The 15,477-nt window shown below is 40.4% G+C and overlaps 1 protein-coding gene across 4 annotated transcripts in view; it reads right to left on the minus strand.

Moving 5' to 3' along the window:
- The window catches only part of zzef1 (zinc finger, ZZ-type with EF hand domain 1), a 149,512-nt gene that overhangs the window by 30,664 nt on the left and 103,371 nt on the right, over positions 1–15,477 (minus strand). For 3 of the 4 annotated variants that reach the window (XM_055657837.1, XM_055657836.1, XM_055657835.1), the window contains exons 46-51: positions 15,211–15,402; positions 13,589–13,689; positions 12,342–12,477; positions 5,892–5,921; positions 2,582–2,941; positions 1,253–1,396 (exon numbers count right to left, since the gene is read on the minus strand). In XM_055657837.1, the coding sequence (XP_055513812.1) occupies positions 1,253–1,396; positions 2,582–2,941; positions 5,892–5,921; positions 12,342–12,477; positions 13,589–13,689; positions 15,211–15,402 (963 nt within the window). The remainder of the gene's footprint in view (positions 1–1,252; positions 1,397–2,581; positions 2,942–5,891; positions 5,922–12,341; positions 12,478–13,588; positions 13,690–15,210; positions 15,403–15,477) is intronic. The other variant, XM_055657838.1, reaches the window with a different exon arrangement.

Here is a 15,477-nt window from a genome sequence, read left to right on the forward strand (position 1 = left end):
TTAAAGACTGTGTGACATTGTTTTTTTTTTTACCAAGAACGCAGTACATTTTTTTTTTTCATTGCAAATGTTATGTTATGGTATGGTTCTAGCTAAGAATGGTTTAGAATGCTAAGTTGCCTGTTCAATTCTTGCTTGGAGCAGGGATCCTCTAAACATTCACATATATTCTTAATTTGTTAATAATAGTTGACTTCAACAGAGCTTAGAGCTTGCCATGTAGCTTAGAAATAGCCCCTTGGTCCACCATGTCTATATCAGCCATCAAGTGCCCATCTATACTAATCCTATTTACAGTTTCTTTGGCACATGATATTCGTCCGAGCTTACCCACTTAAGTTAGATGGTTGTGGCTTCAAGTCCCAAGTATCTGAGTACATACGTTGGTATGCCATGCACCTTTGAAGTATTGTATGTGTGTGTTTGTGGCGCGACTCACGTTACAGTGGCCCCTACAGCCTTTTTAAATTTTTTGGTCTAGTTGTAGTTGTCATGGTTTTTTCATACTGTTTTTAACTGTATATATGTGGGGGGAGGGGGAAAGCCGGGGGCTCCAACTTTGTGACATTTAGACTTGGAGGGGGGCCGTACATTGCCCCGCGCGGCCTTAATGGCCGTGGGACTTACCATCGCCCGCCTGGGGCTTCAACATCGGGGAAAATGGTGTACAGGGGAGAGAAAAGACTTGCCTTCCATCACATTGAGGAGGAGATTCACTGTGATGGATGTTTGTGTGAATTGAATTGTTTGTGTGTCTTGTAGGAATTGTTTTGTTTGTATGGCTGTAGAAACAGAGTATCGTTTGAGCCTCACTGAGGTTCAAATGATATTGAATAAATATATTGTATAGATATATTGTATATTGTACTTTCATGGTGCCGTTTTCCAAATGAGATAATAACAAATGTGGTTGCAGAAGACACTATATCACTTTGAAGAAAAAGCAAGCATTAAGCATATATCCTTGACCATCTTTAAAACTTAATTAGGCATTTTGCACATTATGGTTTGCGCAAGATTACCGGGTGACAAATAACACCTGTGTTTCTGACATTAGAACAGTGACTACATTTGAAATGAATTCACAGGTTGCTAAGCACCTCTGGATGTCTGAAGGATCTGGCATGTATATGCTTTGTTGCATATTAATGTGTGCAGAACAATGGCTTCGCTCTGAGACAAGTTTCATATCACGGTTCATTTATGGTAGGCTGGTATAGTATCACTAAACATACAAAACCTCCTGCAGTACCTCAATTGTTGTATTATTGTCGTAGGGATGCTTGGATTCTCTAATCTGAACATCCATTCCTGGCTCCTCCATAAATTGACAGGCAGTCACTGCTAAAGATCCCAGGATGTTCTCACTGCAACTGAGCAGCACTCTCTGCAGAATCTGACAAAAAAAAAAACAGCAGAGGAAAGAAAACAATAAGCATGGACCTGAACTTCACACTTCACACTGCATGAACAGAGCAGCATGAATTGCCATTAGCATACTGTCCCTCAGTGAAGGATTTCTGCCCGCTGGATGTGTGCTGGATTAATCCTGGCACTAACACTGTTGACGCCACCTGAATAAAAGAGGAAGCACTGTTTCCTTTGAGAAAGTTAAATGCAGCTTATGTACTTAAATTATAAACAATGTTCTTAGCTGCCAGATATTAAAACAAATTTTTTTTTTTGCATTTTATATAATGATTTTTTTAAAATAGTTCCCTCGTGTTACTTGCTCGTTGATAACAAAGGCATTCACAAGCATTCGGTGACCTCGATCGCAGCAACAGCTTCAGTAGGCGATCAGCCTGGGGCATCAAAGTTGTTGTGGCAAGTCACATTTGCTACTCTCCTACTATTCTGGACTGCATAACGTTTTTAGAAATTGGATAAAATACAAAAAGTGAAAAGGGATGAAACTGACATGGAAAAAGAGGAGGCAAACACAAGAGAAAGTGAGTGGGAGGAAAAAGAGGGGCATCGTTGGTGAATATATAGTTTTCAATCTTCACTGAATATGCAAGGCTCAACCTTTTGTGGCAGGCGACTAAGATCAGGCAGGGTGCGTGGCCAGAGCCAGGGTACACGGGAAAAATCGAGTGTGCATGCAGAGCCAGGTGGGGTCAAGATCACGAAGCTTGGGGTCAAGATTAGGAAGCCAAGAGTTGGTAGGTAGAGCTAAAGCTCACATGAAAGATATCACCAGAGAAGGGTTGACCACTAAACATCATCGCAGTTTTGAAGTCACCTTAGTTTTTTTTCTCTCATCATATTGTTTTCTTATCATATTGTTTACACATTCTGTTGTGCTGCAGCAAGTAAGAATTTCATTGTTCTATCTGTGACACATGACAATAAAACACTCTTGACACTTGACCAGTGTACCTTCGTGTACCTGTGTTTTTTTTGGTCAGGGAAGCTGATGCCCCTATCCATCAGGAAAATAAGGACTTAGTGCCCTTAGTCGCCCAATTACTTCATAGCTCCCGAATGCATGGGTGCAATTATGTGAAACTTTGCAGTTAGCGCTGCCTTTCTAAACATGGCTTCAAAAAGTTTGCAACCCTGAACGTTCATCACCAACCTTTTCCCACAAAGGTTTCTCCTCCAACTGCATGAGCAAGTCAAGTACGTAGGCCATGTGAGACGGGCAGCTGAGCCCCAGCACTTCCTCAGTGATGGCCACCCCACTCGGCCAGTTGGCCAACAGAGAGGCCAGAACGTGCCTGGCGTAGAGAATGGAGATGGCTTCGTTGACCTTGTACAGGTAGTCACGCACTGCCCTCTTGCTGCGCGTCTCCAGCTCTTTGTGCAGCAGCATGGAGCTTTTAGTGCGCCGCTGTTTCGCAAAGCTGAGTTGCAGGTCACTCTCCGTATTGGTGATGAGCTTCTGCGAGACAGGATTGCTCTCTTCTATCGCCTTCTCACAACGCAAAGGTTTGGACTGTGTAAAAAAGAAAGGATGTTAAATTCTCCTACATAATGGCCACACAAACTGAAGCCAAGTCACAGTTTTTCACCATCAATGCCAATGTTCAATTTAACTCTTAACAAATTCAGATTATGATTGTTTCAGCAATTGAAGATTTAGAACTTAGCGTCGGAAAAAAAAACCACGGTCAAATTTTCTCTTGAATGTTTATATTAACAATCCCTTATTTTCATCCAGAATTCTATGGCCAGGGTCCACGCTGATCATCGCTTGTTCATGCTAGTCCTATGTTATCCCACTTTCTCATCCACCCCCTACATGTGAGGCAATTTTACAATCAATTGACAAACCCATATGTCTTTGGGATGTGGGAGGAAACCGGGGCACCCAGACACAGGGAGAAGTTTCAAATTCTAGAGACAGCACCGTAGGGCAAGATCGACCCCGGTTCTCTGGCGCACTGAGGCAGCAGCTCTCTCAGCTAATTTGCAATTAGTAAATTTCAGTACAGAAAGATTTTTAAGGAAAATTTACAGAGCCAATTAACCTACAAACTTGCACGTTTTTAGAGTGGGGGAGGAAACCGGAGCACCAGATGAAAGCCCACGCTGTCTCAGGGAGAACGTACAAACTCCACACAGACAGCACTTGTAGTAAGGACTGAACATTGGTCTCTGGCGCTGTGAGGCAGCAGTTCCACCACTGCTCCACCCCCAAACTACTTGTTCATTTTTTAATTTAAAAAAAATTGTGAATGGGCACAATTATGACAAATGAGTTTCAATACCATAACAGCAAATAAGCGATTGTCTATTCTAAACCAGAGGATAATACAAGGCAATTTCCTAAAGGGTCAAAAGTTTCAAATGGGGGAAGCCCTAGAAAACCTTTGACACCACGTCATTGACTTTAGAATATGATAGATATATAATATATAATCTGGACCCAAAGATTGAATTACTCAGACGAGGGTTCTGCAATCACTAGAATTTGGGTTTGATTCAACTGCTTCACATTCTTACGGGTAGTTGAAGATCTAAGAACTTAAGAGTTCTGAAAAATGGAGACAGGCTTTTTAGGTTCAAAGTCAGGAAGATTTCTACTTGACAGAAGGACCTCAAGCACATCTCACGGGTATGCCTACACAGGACTGAAAGGGAGCTGAAGGATTTTGCAAGGAGAAAAAAGGACAAGTGTAGTGATCGATGCTACTCCCTGCATTTTTCTTACAGGTGTTATCTGGTGAAATTCATGCCCATTGTTCCTTTTAAAGCACTGAATCCACTTTGCAATTCATGGAGCAGCTTTGACCACCGACAGGATGAGAATCCTTTGCATGACATTCCTGTTGTAGTGAGCAAGGAGACTGCACTGCAGTTCTTCCAGTCTCTTTTCTTCCAGATGATCATTACAGATTCTAATGTTGCCTGTCTTGCCATCTTCTTGTGGATTGACAACTTAAATTGCTTTCTACCAATTACACAGAATTACACAGATGTCTTCTGCTCCCGAATCCTTGATGTTTTTCAGTTAATGTTTTTAAACCCCTCTTGATCCGAAGTGGTCACAACATTGTGGAATGGAGTCAAGAACACTTACATCAGGTGTTTATTCCAATGAATGTTGACGGCCTTGGCTTCTGATAAATTTCCATCTGTTTCTTGGTTCAATGAGGCAAAAGCCCTTGGTCTTGACCTTAGAGGAATCCACATCCAGTGGCTATAAAGCAAGTTGACATTTCTCCCGAGCTCTGTCCACCCACCATCTATTATTTAGGTCAGGTGACTGGTAGATCTTGGCCTCCAAGTGCTTTGAGTGCACTTCTTCTACAGTTATTTAGCTCTTGGAACTGCTCTTTGGTTTCAAAGCCAATCCAATGTTTTCCGGTAAAGAAAGCATGTCCCTTCACAGGTTCAATGATGGTGATCGTCAGGGAAGATATAAAATGAGCCAATTTTTTTTTAGAACATCCAGATTTGATCAGGAATCCTTTCCAGGGTTTATAGATTTGTTTTGACCCTGGACATTCTGGTGCTCTGTTTGTTTTGAGTTGTGAGGTCTTGACTGAGAATCTCAACCTTTGGAGGTTTGTGAGACCCGTATCTCAGATTTTCTTGTGGCAGTATTTCTGACGCTGTCGGTCTGGTGGAGTTAACAGGATGGATTATGCAGCCTATCCAAGTCATTGGCACCGTTCATGGTACAGGTGATGTGGATGTCCTGTGGTCTCTCAGTCAGACCATAACAGGTGTCAGAGCAACGTCTCGAGTGTTGCCACGACCTCAAGTGCCTTTTTCTGATAGAATTTGTTACGCCAAGGTTGTTTTCCATTCATTTTGTCATAGCAACTCCACTGGAGTGAGCTTTCCATGTCACATCTTTGCAAAATGTATAAAAACCCTTTAATAAAATCTGACAATTTGCACTTTAACCACATGTGACTTTCTCTATTACAAATCTCAAATTGTGGAGTACAGAGGTAAATAAATAAATGATAGATGGGTGTTTGTCCCAAACATTCTGGAGGGCACTGTAACTCACCAATCTCATGCCAGAGGGATGACTGTACTTGCAACATTTCATTCCAGGAGTACAGCAAGACGAAGATTTTTGCACAAAAAAAAAGTTCATCCCGTTTTTCCCCACTCTGTCTATATGCAAATCTGCTTTAAGCAAGTTCATTCTGTATACTCCCGAATTAAGGCAAACCTAAACACGCCATCTTGGTTACAGCATGGTACTCTCTCATACTGTTGGCACAGAAGCTCACTTGCAAAATTGTTAACTTTAACTTGCATTTTGTTCAGAGTTGCATATAAACAGAAAGCAAAAAAAGAAAAAGGGATTTGTTTTTCAGAAAGCTGCAAGTAAGCCGATCACTTAAATATGCAATAAGATTTATAGGCATGCGCTAGTTGAGGTGTCTTTGATTTCTTCATTGTGGAAATGTCTGGCCACTTACCAGTGTGCAGGCCTTTCCCATGATCTTGTGCTGTGGAAAGGGGTGATTTTGGTGAGTTCGTTACAAGGGTTCTGGCTCAATTTTATCACAGAATTACCATAAGATGTTATTAATTGTTTAGGTTACTTGAAATAAAAGCAGAAAATGCTGGAAACGGTTTGCCACCCCTACAACAATGAATAGGATAATAAGAACAGGTTTACTTGTAGGATCGTCTTTCATCCAAGCAACCCTTTCAACTTGCAGATACTCATGAGGAATATTGTAATGAGTATATGACAACAAAATTGTCCTGTTTGGAGAGTATTTTCTTTATGACATGAGACATTCATATGCAAATGTTGTTCACTTTGCTCAAAGGTTTTCTCAAGAGACTTCACATTCCCAACTGTATTTGAGGGAACACATTGAGGAGACTTTAAACTAGAACGGTTGGGGGGAGGGACTCAAATAGAGAAAGTTAGTACAGTGTGTGAGGCAGGAGGCAGAGAAGGGAAGCACTCAGTCCCAACATGTATGAATGTAAGAAGAAAAGATAATAAACAGAGAATAAGAGGTGGCGGGTGTCTTAAATGTGTATATTTTAATGTGTAAGAAAGATGGATGAGCTTAGAGCCTGCATTGACACCTGGAAGTATGATGTTGTGGCGATTAGTGAAACATGGTTGCAGGATGGCTGTGATTGGAAACTAAATATTCCAGGATTTCGTTGCTTCAGGTGTGATAGCATTGGAGGGGCAAGAGGTGGAGGTGTTGCATTGCTTGTCAGGGAAGATATTACAGCAGTGCTTTGGCAGGATAGATTAGAGGGCTCATCGAGGGAGGTTATTTGGGTGGAACTGAGAAATGGGAAAAGTGTAGCAACACTTATAACGGTGTATTATAGACCGCCTAATGGGGAGCGAGAATTGGAAGAGCAAATATGTAAGGAGATAGCAGATATTAGTAGCAAGCACAAAGTTGTGATTGTGGGAGATTTCAATTTTCTACACATAGACTGGGAAACACATTCTGTAAAAGGGCTGGATGGTTTGGAGTTTGTAAAATGTGTGCAGGATAGTTTTTTGCAGCAATACATAGAGGTACCTACTAGAGAAGGGGCAGTGCTGTACCTCATTAGGAAATGAGACAGGTCAGGTGGCGGAGGTATGTGTTGGGGAGCACTTCGGGTCCAGTGATCACAATACCATTAGTTTCAATATAATTATGGAGAAGGTCAGAACTGGACCAAGGGTTGAGATTTTTGATTGGAGAAAGGCTAACTTTGAGGAGACGCGAAAGGATTTAAAAGGAGTGAATTGGGACATTTTGTTTTATTTTATGGGAAGGATGTAGAAGAGAAATGGAGGATATTTAAAGGTGACATTTTAAGAGTACAGAATCTTTATGTCCCTGTTTGGTTGAAAGGAAAGAGTAACAATTGGAAAGAGCCCTGGTTTTCAAGGGAAATTGGACACTTGGTTCAGAAAAAGAGAGAGATCTAAAATAATTATAGGCAGCATGGAGTAAATGAGGTGCTTGAGGAGTATAAAGAATGTAAAAAGAATCTTAAGAAAGAAATTAGAAAAGCTAAAAGAAGATATGAGGTTGCTTTGGCAAGTAAGGTAAAAGTAAATCCTAAGGGATTCCACAGGTATATTAATAGCAAAAGAATAACGAGGGATAAAATTGGTCCATTAGAGAGTCAGAGTGGACTCTCTAATGTGATGGGGGAAGATATTGAACAATTTATTTTCTTCGCTATTCACCAGGGAGAAGGATATTGAATTATGTGAGGTAAGGGAAACAAGTAGAGTAGCTATGGAAACTATGAGATTCAAAGAAGAGGAAGTAATGACACTTTTGAAAAATATAAAAGTGGATAAGTCTCCAGGTCCTGACAGGATATTCCCTAGGACATTGAGGGAAGTTAGTGTAGAAATAGCAGGGGCTATGACAGAAATATTTCAAATGTCATTAGAAACGGGAATGGTGCCTGAGGATTGGCGTACTGCGCATGTTGTTCCATCGTTTAAAAAGGGTTCTAAGAGTAAACCTAGCAATTATAGACCTGTTAGTTTGACGTCAGTGGTGGGCAAATTAATGGAAAGGATACTTAGAGATAATATATATAAACATCTGGATAAACAGGGTCTGATTAGGGAAAGTCAACATGGATTTGTGCCTGGAAGGTCATGTTGGCCTAATCTTCTTGAATTATTTGAAGAGGTTACTAGGGAAATTGATGAGGGTAAAGCGGTGGATGTTGTGTATATGGACTTCAGTAAGACCTTTGACAAGGTTCCACATGGAAGGTTGGTTAAGGTTAAATTGTTGGCTGTTAATGGTGGAGTAGCAAGATGGATTGAACAGTGGCAGAATGGGAGATGCCAGAGACTAATGGTGGATGTCTACAATGAGATTTAGGCCATTTGGAAGAGTGGGGTGAAAGATGGCAGATGGAGTTTAATGCTGATAAGTGTGAGGTGCTACATCTTGGCAAGACAAATCAAAATAGGACGTACATGGTAAATGGTAGCGAATTGAGGAATGCAGTTGAACAGAGGGATCTAGGAATAACTGTGCATAGTTCCCTGAAGGTGGAATCTCATGTAGATAGGGTGGTAAAGAAAGCTTTTGGTGTGCTGGCCTTTATAAATCAGAGCATTGAGTATAGAAGTTGGGATGTAATGTTAAAATTGTACAAGGCATTGGTGAGGCCAATTCTGTAGTATGGTGTACAATTTTGGTCACCAAATTATAAGCAGATATTAGCAGGAAAGATGTCAACAAAATAGAGAGAGTACAGAGGAGATTTACTACAATGTTGCCTGGGTTTCAGCACCTAAGTTACAGAGAAAGGTTGAACAAGTTAGGTTTTTATTCTTTGGAGCGCAGAAGGTTAAGGACGGACTTGATAGAGGTCTTTAAAATGATGAGAGGGATCGACAGAGTTGATGTGGATAAGCTTTTTCCATTGAGAGTAGGGAAGATTCAAACAAGAGGACATGATTTGAAAATGAAGGGACAGATGTTTAGGGGTAACATGAGGGGGAACTTCTTTACTCAGAGAGTGGTAGCTGTGTGGAATGAGCTTCCAGTGGAAGTGGTGGAGGCAGGTTTGATTTTATCATTTAAAGATAAATTGGATTGGTCTATGGACGGGAAGGGAGATGAGGGTTATGGTCTGAGTGCAGGTTGATGGGACTGGGTGAGAGTAAGTGTTCTGCACGGACTAGAAGGGCCGAGATGGCCTGGTTTTGCGCTGTAATTGTTATATGGTTATATTGATGGAAGTGACATGGGTCAGCATTATGGAACTCCTACCAAACAACATGGTGGAAGAATCTTTAGGATATGGAATAAAGCTGTCCAAGATGGATTGGCAACTTCCAAGAGGAACAAGGAATGCACAATAGATGCTGGCCAGTGATACGCATATTCAAATAATGAATTTTATGACAACCTCTTGTCACTCATTAAGAATTAAAATGACTCCGTAGTTAGAATATATTTCTTAGTCCTGGCTCACAGCCATGTGACAAGTCATAACCAAGGATGTCAGTTCGCTCCTCAACAATTAACATTTCCTGGAGTAATATGACCAATATGGTCACCAGTTCCAGGGATGCCCTGGAGGTACCTGCTAAATTATTGGGCTCAGTTTTTATTATTTCTCTAAGTATATCAACAGATAAATAATAATGTATTTTCAATTCAATAAGTTATCCGGGAAATGGCATTTTGGCATCACATAATTGTATCGCCCTTTGAGAGAGTTTCTCAGTTGTCTCACAGTCATGTAGACTTTTTTCCGAGTAGAAATCAACTTGTTTTTGAAGGGGAATGAGGCGAAGGAAGATGGACCATGTCACCCTCGCCAATTAATTGTGTTCCTTCAACTCTCCTGCCTGCAGAGGCTAGAGTTGTCATGCTAGCAGATCAAGCAAACATTACATTTGAGAGAAAGGAGTCAAAGCAGGTCGATGACGGCGTACGTTTATTTAGCATGAGCAGCTAACAAGGGAGAAACCATGTAATGAAAAGATGTGAAAATAGGGTCGAAAAGATAGGTCCAAGGAAATGATTTCAAGTAAAAAGACGCAATACAATGAAGTTTGGCTCTGCTAGTGACAGCAAGAGAGTTGAGATGACAACCAATGCAAAGGAGACAAGAATCTGAATGAAAAGCACTGGGTCAAGGAGTAGAGTCTCATCCAGAGAGAACCCTGCAAACAGAGATTTCATGTAGCATGTGAAGATGAAGGTGATAGATAAGTAGCAGAACATTGCTGGATAGAATAAGGCTGGCTGCACTTTTTGTAACGTGAAACTGTGGAGTCACGTACAGAACTAAATTATGCATTGAATATTTCAGTTGTAAATGTATATCCAGTACAAAAAACACCCCAATGTAACAGAGGTGCCCATGGAAACTTGGTGATGGACAAGATACAGGGTTCATCTTAGGGTTCAGTAGGTATTAATGTTGTATAACATCTTGGACCTCCATGACAGCGAGTATCCAGACCTGGCACAATGTTTCCAATTGTGTGGCATACTGTGCAAAAGCTCCTGCAAGACCCAGGCAAACTCCGCTACCCTGTGACATTTTACAGAGTCCAGCTCCTTGAGCAGCACTACCAGGAGGATTTATTCCAGAGAGAAACAGGTCAAAAATTGTAATGGCAAAATTCAATTCCAGCATTTTCTGTTTCATTTTAGATTTCCAGCAAGCATGGCCTTTCTTTTCACCTGGTTATTCCATGTGCAATACAGTACAATCCAATAATACATTCTTTATTTGTAACATTCACATAAATTGATAGCAACACAAATATTTAGCATGGTCGAAATCTGGTAAACGCCCTGGGAATAACCATTCTTTTGGAACCTGGGATTCAATCCAAAAGGGCAATCTTTTGAAAACTCACTGGCTTTAAAGAAAACCAACTAGGAAGCTCCCACAGAAAGAGGCAACCTCTGATCTTGAATGCTACACTACAAACAATCGATAAGAAACCAATTTGCATTTCGTTGTCTCTGTACTGTACACTGACAATGACAATTAAGGTTGAATCTGAATCTAAATTTGAATTTACAATGGGTGAAGGTAAAAGCCTGCTTTTGCGATTCGATGCCCGTGACAGGTGGTGTCCCACAAGGATCGGTACTGGGATCCCTGCTGACTCTAATATACGTGAATGTGGGAGGCAAGATTAGCAAGTTTGTGGATGACTCAAAGATTGGTGGACTTGTTGAGAATGTGGAGGATAGTCTTAGGTTGCAGTGAGAAAGTGACGTGTTGGTGAAATGGATAATAAATGCCAGATAGACTTCAATCCAGAGAAATACAAGAAATGGATTTTGGGAGCACTAAGGTACACCTTGAATGGCAGGACATTTAGGAATATTGAGGAACAGAGAGACCTCGGAGATCAAGTCCATAGAACCTCGAAGATGGCAATATAGGTAGACAATGTGGTTAGCAAGGCTTACGGGATACTGGTCTTCCTTAGTCAGGGCACTGATTGTAGATGCAGGGAGGTTATGCTCTATAACTTTATAAAACCTTGGTCAGATCTCAGCTGGAGTACAGTGCGCAATTCTGGTCATAAAAGGAACTATCACTCGTGCTGGAGCGGGTACAGAGGTGATTTACAAGAATGTTGCCTGGCCTGGTGTACATCAACTATAAGTAGAGACAAAAGAAACAAAGTGCTTATTGGTCAGTATGGCTAATTTGGGCCATATGGCCTGTTCCCATGCTGTTCCATTCTATAGTTCTCTAAAATGCTAACTACTGAATTGTACCTTGATTCAGAGTGATTTCATGTAAAATGCATCTGTTGTGCATTATAGAAGATTGACTCTTTTGTCCTTGCTTACTCCTTATATCAGACAGGGCAGTATGTTGCCATATGGTAGAAACCAGGAACATCAGATGCTGGTTTACACAAAAGACACAAAGTGTAGGAGTAACTCAGCAGGTCAGGCATGGATAGGTGACGTTTTCACGTTGGGACCTTCTTTAGAGTCCAAGAAGAGTCCCGACCCGAAACATCACCTATCTATGTTCTCCATAGATGCTGCCTGACGCACTGAGTTACTCCAGCATTTTTGAGTCCCTTTATGTTTCCATATGGGCCCAACATGTTCAACCTATAGATAATTTTACACTTCAAGAGTCTTCAAAATAAAATCTAACACCACAAACAACCCCAAAAAATACTATTATTCATGGTGCTGATGAATTTCCTTGTGTATTCTGAGATTATAGTATTTTTTATAGTGTAACTATTATATATTCAGCAGCTTATCACCCTGCACAGGACTGGGAATTTCCTCCTCCGTTCTATCCCTCTTGCATATTCATATAATTTCTTAAGAAATTGTACTTTGGGCATAACCTGATCATTTACAACATTTAGATTTTGTCTTAATGAACAATGAATAAGGAAAAAGACACACCACACATGGTACAATCATCATATCAGTGTCGACTGCTTTTGTGCTGTGGTCTTCCGTGTGCGAGGTTTTGTTTGGCTGCCACTTCATTGACATGGTCTGGATGGTCTCATCTGTGGTAATTACATGCCCATCAAATCTGGGGAGAGAAAAAAAGTTTAATGTTTCATCCTCAAACAAAAGGCAGAAAAAGAATGCTTCATGCCATTCATACAATGTGACGATGTGTTTAAAAGGTTGAAGACATTTCTCTGACATAAAGGTAACCTGTGGTGGTGCAGTGAGGTTAAAACATAGTTCCCAAAATTCATGAGGTTTAATAAACTAAATGTGAAGATTCATCATTCCATTAAAACTCAGCAGCTACTGCAAATTCATACCCCACCATTCTTCACATCCTGCTACTTTAGACACAACACGTAAGAGTTTAATCCAGACAAATGTGAGATGAGGCAGTTTGGGAGGTCAAATGCAAGAGAAAAGTATACAGTAAATACCAGGACCTTCATGAGCATTAATGCAAATCCATAGTTCCCTGAAAGTGGCAGTAACACAAGTGTATAGGGTGGTAAAGGCGATGCATGGTATTGCTTGCCTCCTTCAGTCAGGATGCTCGGTATAAAGGTTAACAAGTCAAGTTGCAACTGTATACAATTTTATTCGAGCCACATTTGAAGTAGTGTGTTCAGTTGTCATTATACTCGAGGAAGGGGAGATGTTTGAAGCAGATTCAATGGCAATATTAAGAGGCATTTAGTAAGTCACATGAACAGACAAGGAATAGGGGGATATGGACCATTGCAGGCAGGTGGGACTTGTTTAGGTTGGCATCATGGTTGGTGAAAGCACGGCCATTGACATTCATGCGCTGTACTGTTCAATGTTTTATGATACTTAAAGATGGTTAAACAATAAAGACAATCTTTTCAAAGTATCACAGTTCAAAGAGCTAAGGATGTTTAAAATATGTGAGGGCATCAAAGATAATGATATGCATTCACACTTGAATACAAAGAAAACCTCTCCATAACACAAACGCCGTTGGCAAAACAACAGTAAAGGTTGAACACTTGCATTTCATTTCTCACATTCAGTTTGCACCAAATCACCTAAAAACAGAACCTTTCCTGGAAATGTTCAGAAACATTCTGCAGCTACATTTGCACTGGCTCTTAAATCTTAAACACACCACAAGGCTCCAATAGCAAAATACTGATTGGTGTTATATAATTTAAATATTCTATACTCACCGTTTTTGAACTTCAAGGAAGAAGGAATCTGTTTTCCTCATCTGAAGTTCATACATGGCTCGCAAAATATGCAAAGGTGCATTTAGAGCATCGTGTGTTATCTAGAGGAAAACATTTCTCTATTACAATAAGATAATCAGTTTATATTCCTTCCTAAATGGAATAGCAGTGTGTTGTCGGAAAAAACTAACATGAATTTAAGGACTCAGCAATTCCAGTGTGAGATCTATCTTTAATTACATGTTTTCTTAGATTCCCAATACAATATGCATTAAGTGTAAAGGACTAAATGAAACATGGATCAGGCCTCAATGGAATATATTACGACTGATAATCTGGCACCTGTGAGATTTTAGTTCTATTAAACTGGCAGATTCTCTGGGCTACTGGATATTACCCATGGTAGCATACCAATGCATTTTTTATTCATTTTGTTTAAAATACTAGTACTAGTAAAATTACACATGCTAGTACAATTACATTTTCCAATAAACCCAGTGCATTTAAAGGGAGTTCTTGCTCCTCTCTTTCCAAATCAATTCCTTCAGCATTGGCACCTTGATCAAGTAGTTAATCTGTGGAACTCATTGCCACATAGAGCTGTGGAGGCCAGGTCAGTGGGTATTTTTAAGGCAGAGATACACACATTTGTGATTAGAACAGGTGTCAAGGGTTATGGGGGACAGGCAGGAAAATGGGATTAGGAGGCAGCGATCAGCCATGATTGAATGGCAGAGTAAACTCAATGAGCCGAATGGCCTAATTCTACTCCTATAAGTTGTGAAAGTCTTTCATTCTGGGAGAGGACATGGTGACAGGTATAAAACAGGGAAGGGAATTAGGAGTGACATCAGTGAAAACTTGTTTCCCTAAACACAACATGTGGATGGAATCTGGAATGCAATAAATGCAGCTGTGGTGCCACTGCATGCACGTAAGCACGTACATATATTTATTTATTTATTGCTCATATTCTATGTCGCTCTTCCAGGGAGATGCTAACTGCATTTCGTTGTCTCTGTACTGTACACTGCACAATGACAATAAAATTTGAATCTGAATCTGAATCTTCAAAACAAGTTGATAAATGTAGAGTGAAGGGGCTGGACATGCAAAACTAGTGAATTGTTCTGATGTAGAGCTAGCATGGACATGATGGGCTGCATGACCCTCAACTGTGCTGCAGTCATTCTATGATTCAAGTCACACCATCTTAACTTTTAAACTCACAGCTGCCTTTTCACCACCACAAGGTCTAAATCTTGGAACTAAAAAAAATCATCTAAATCGACTCCAAAGTCTTGAAAATGGCCAGAAAGATACACAAATTGAAAGTTTCTATATATTTTTTGCTAGAGTTTTGTAGTCAATACAAATTAAAACTCCAAATCTATTAATTAATATAATTATTAGAGGCCAAGTCAATGGATATTTTTAAGGTGGAGATTAATAAGAGTTTTGATTAGCAAGGGGGTCAGCGGTTATGGGGAGAAGGCAGGAGAATTGGGTTGAGGGGAAAAGATAGATCAGCCATGATTGAATGGCGGAGTAGACTTGATGGGCCGAATGGCATAGTACTGCTCCTATAACATGAACTTATGAATATAAATGTGCTTCCTTACCTGGAAACAAATTTTTGTGGCTTCATCAAGACCTTCCAAAGGATCAGGCTTAGTTTCGTCCAAATCAAACACTGAGGAACTGCTCTTTGACTCGTGATCTTGTGTCAGTTCCCGCTCCTCTGATTCCACATCAGTCCCTTCAGCACTGGCACTGCTCTCTTTTTTTGATGAGTACATCATGATCGACAGGGTCTTGTTCAAAACAAAGAGGAGAATAATTTTCATGTCTATCCTCATTTATTTTCCCACTTGTATTTTAGTCTTCTA

This window comes from Leucoraja erinacea, chromosome 28 (genome assembly GCF_028641065.1).
Source record: "Leucoraja erinacea ecotype New England chromosome 28, Leri_hhj_1, whole genome shotgun sequence".
Taxonomy (NCBI): Eukaryota; Metazoa; Chordata; class Chondrichthyes; order Rajiformes; family Rajidae; genus Leucoraja; species Leucoraja erinaceus.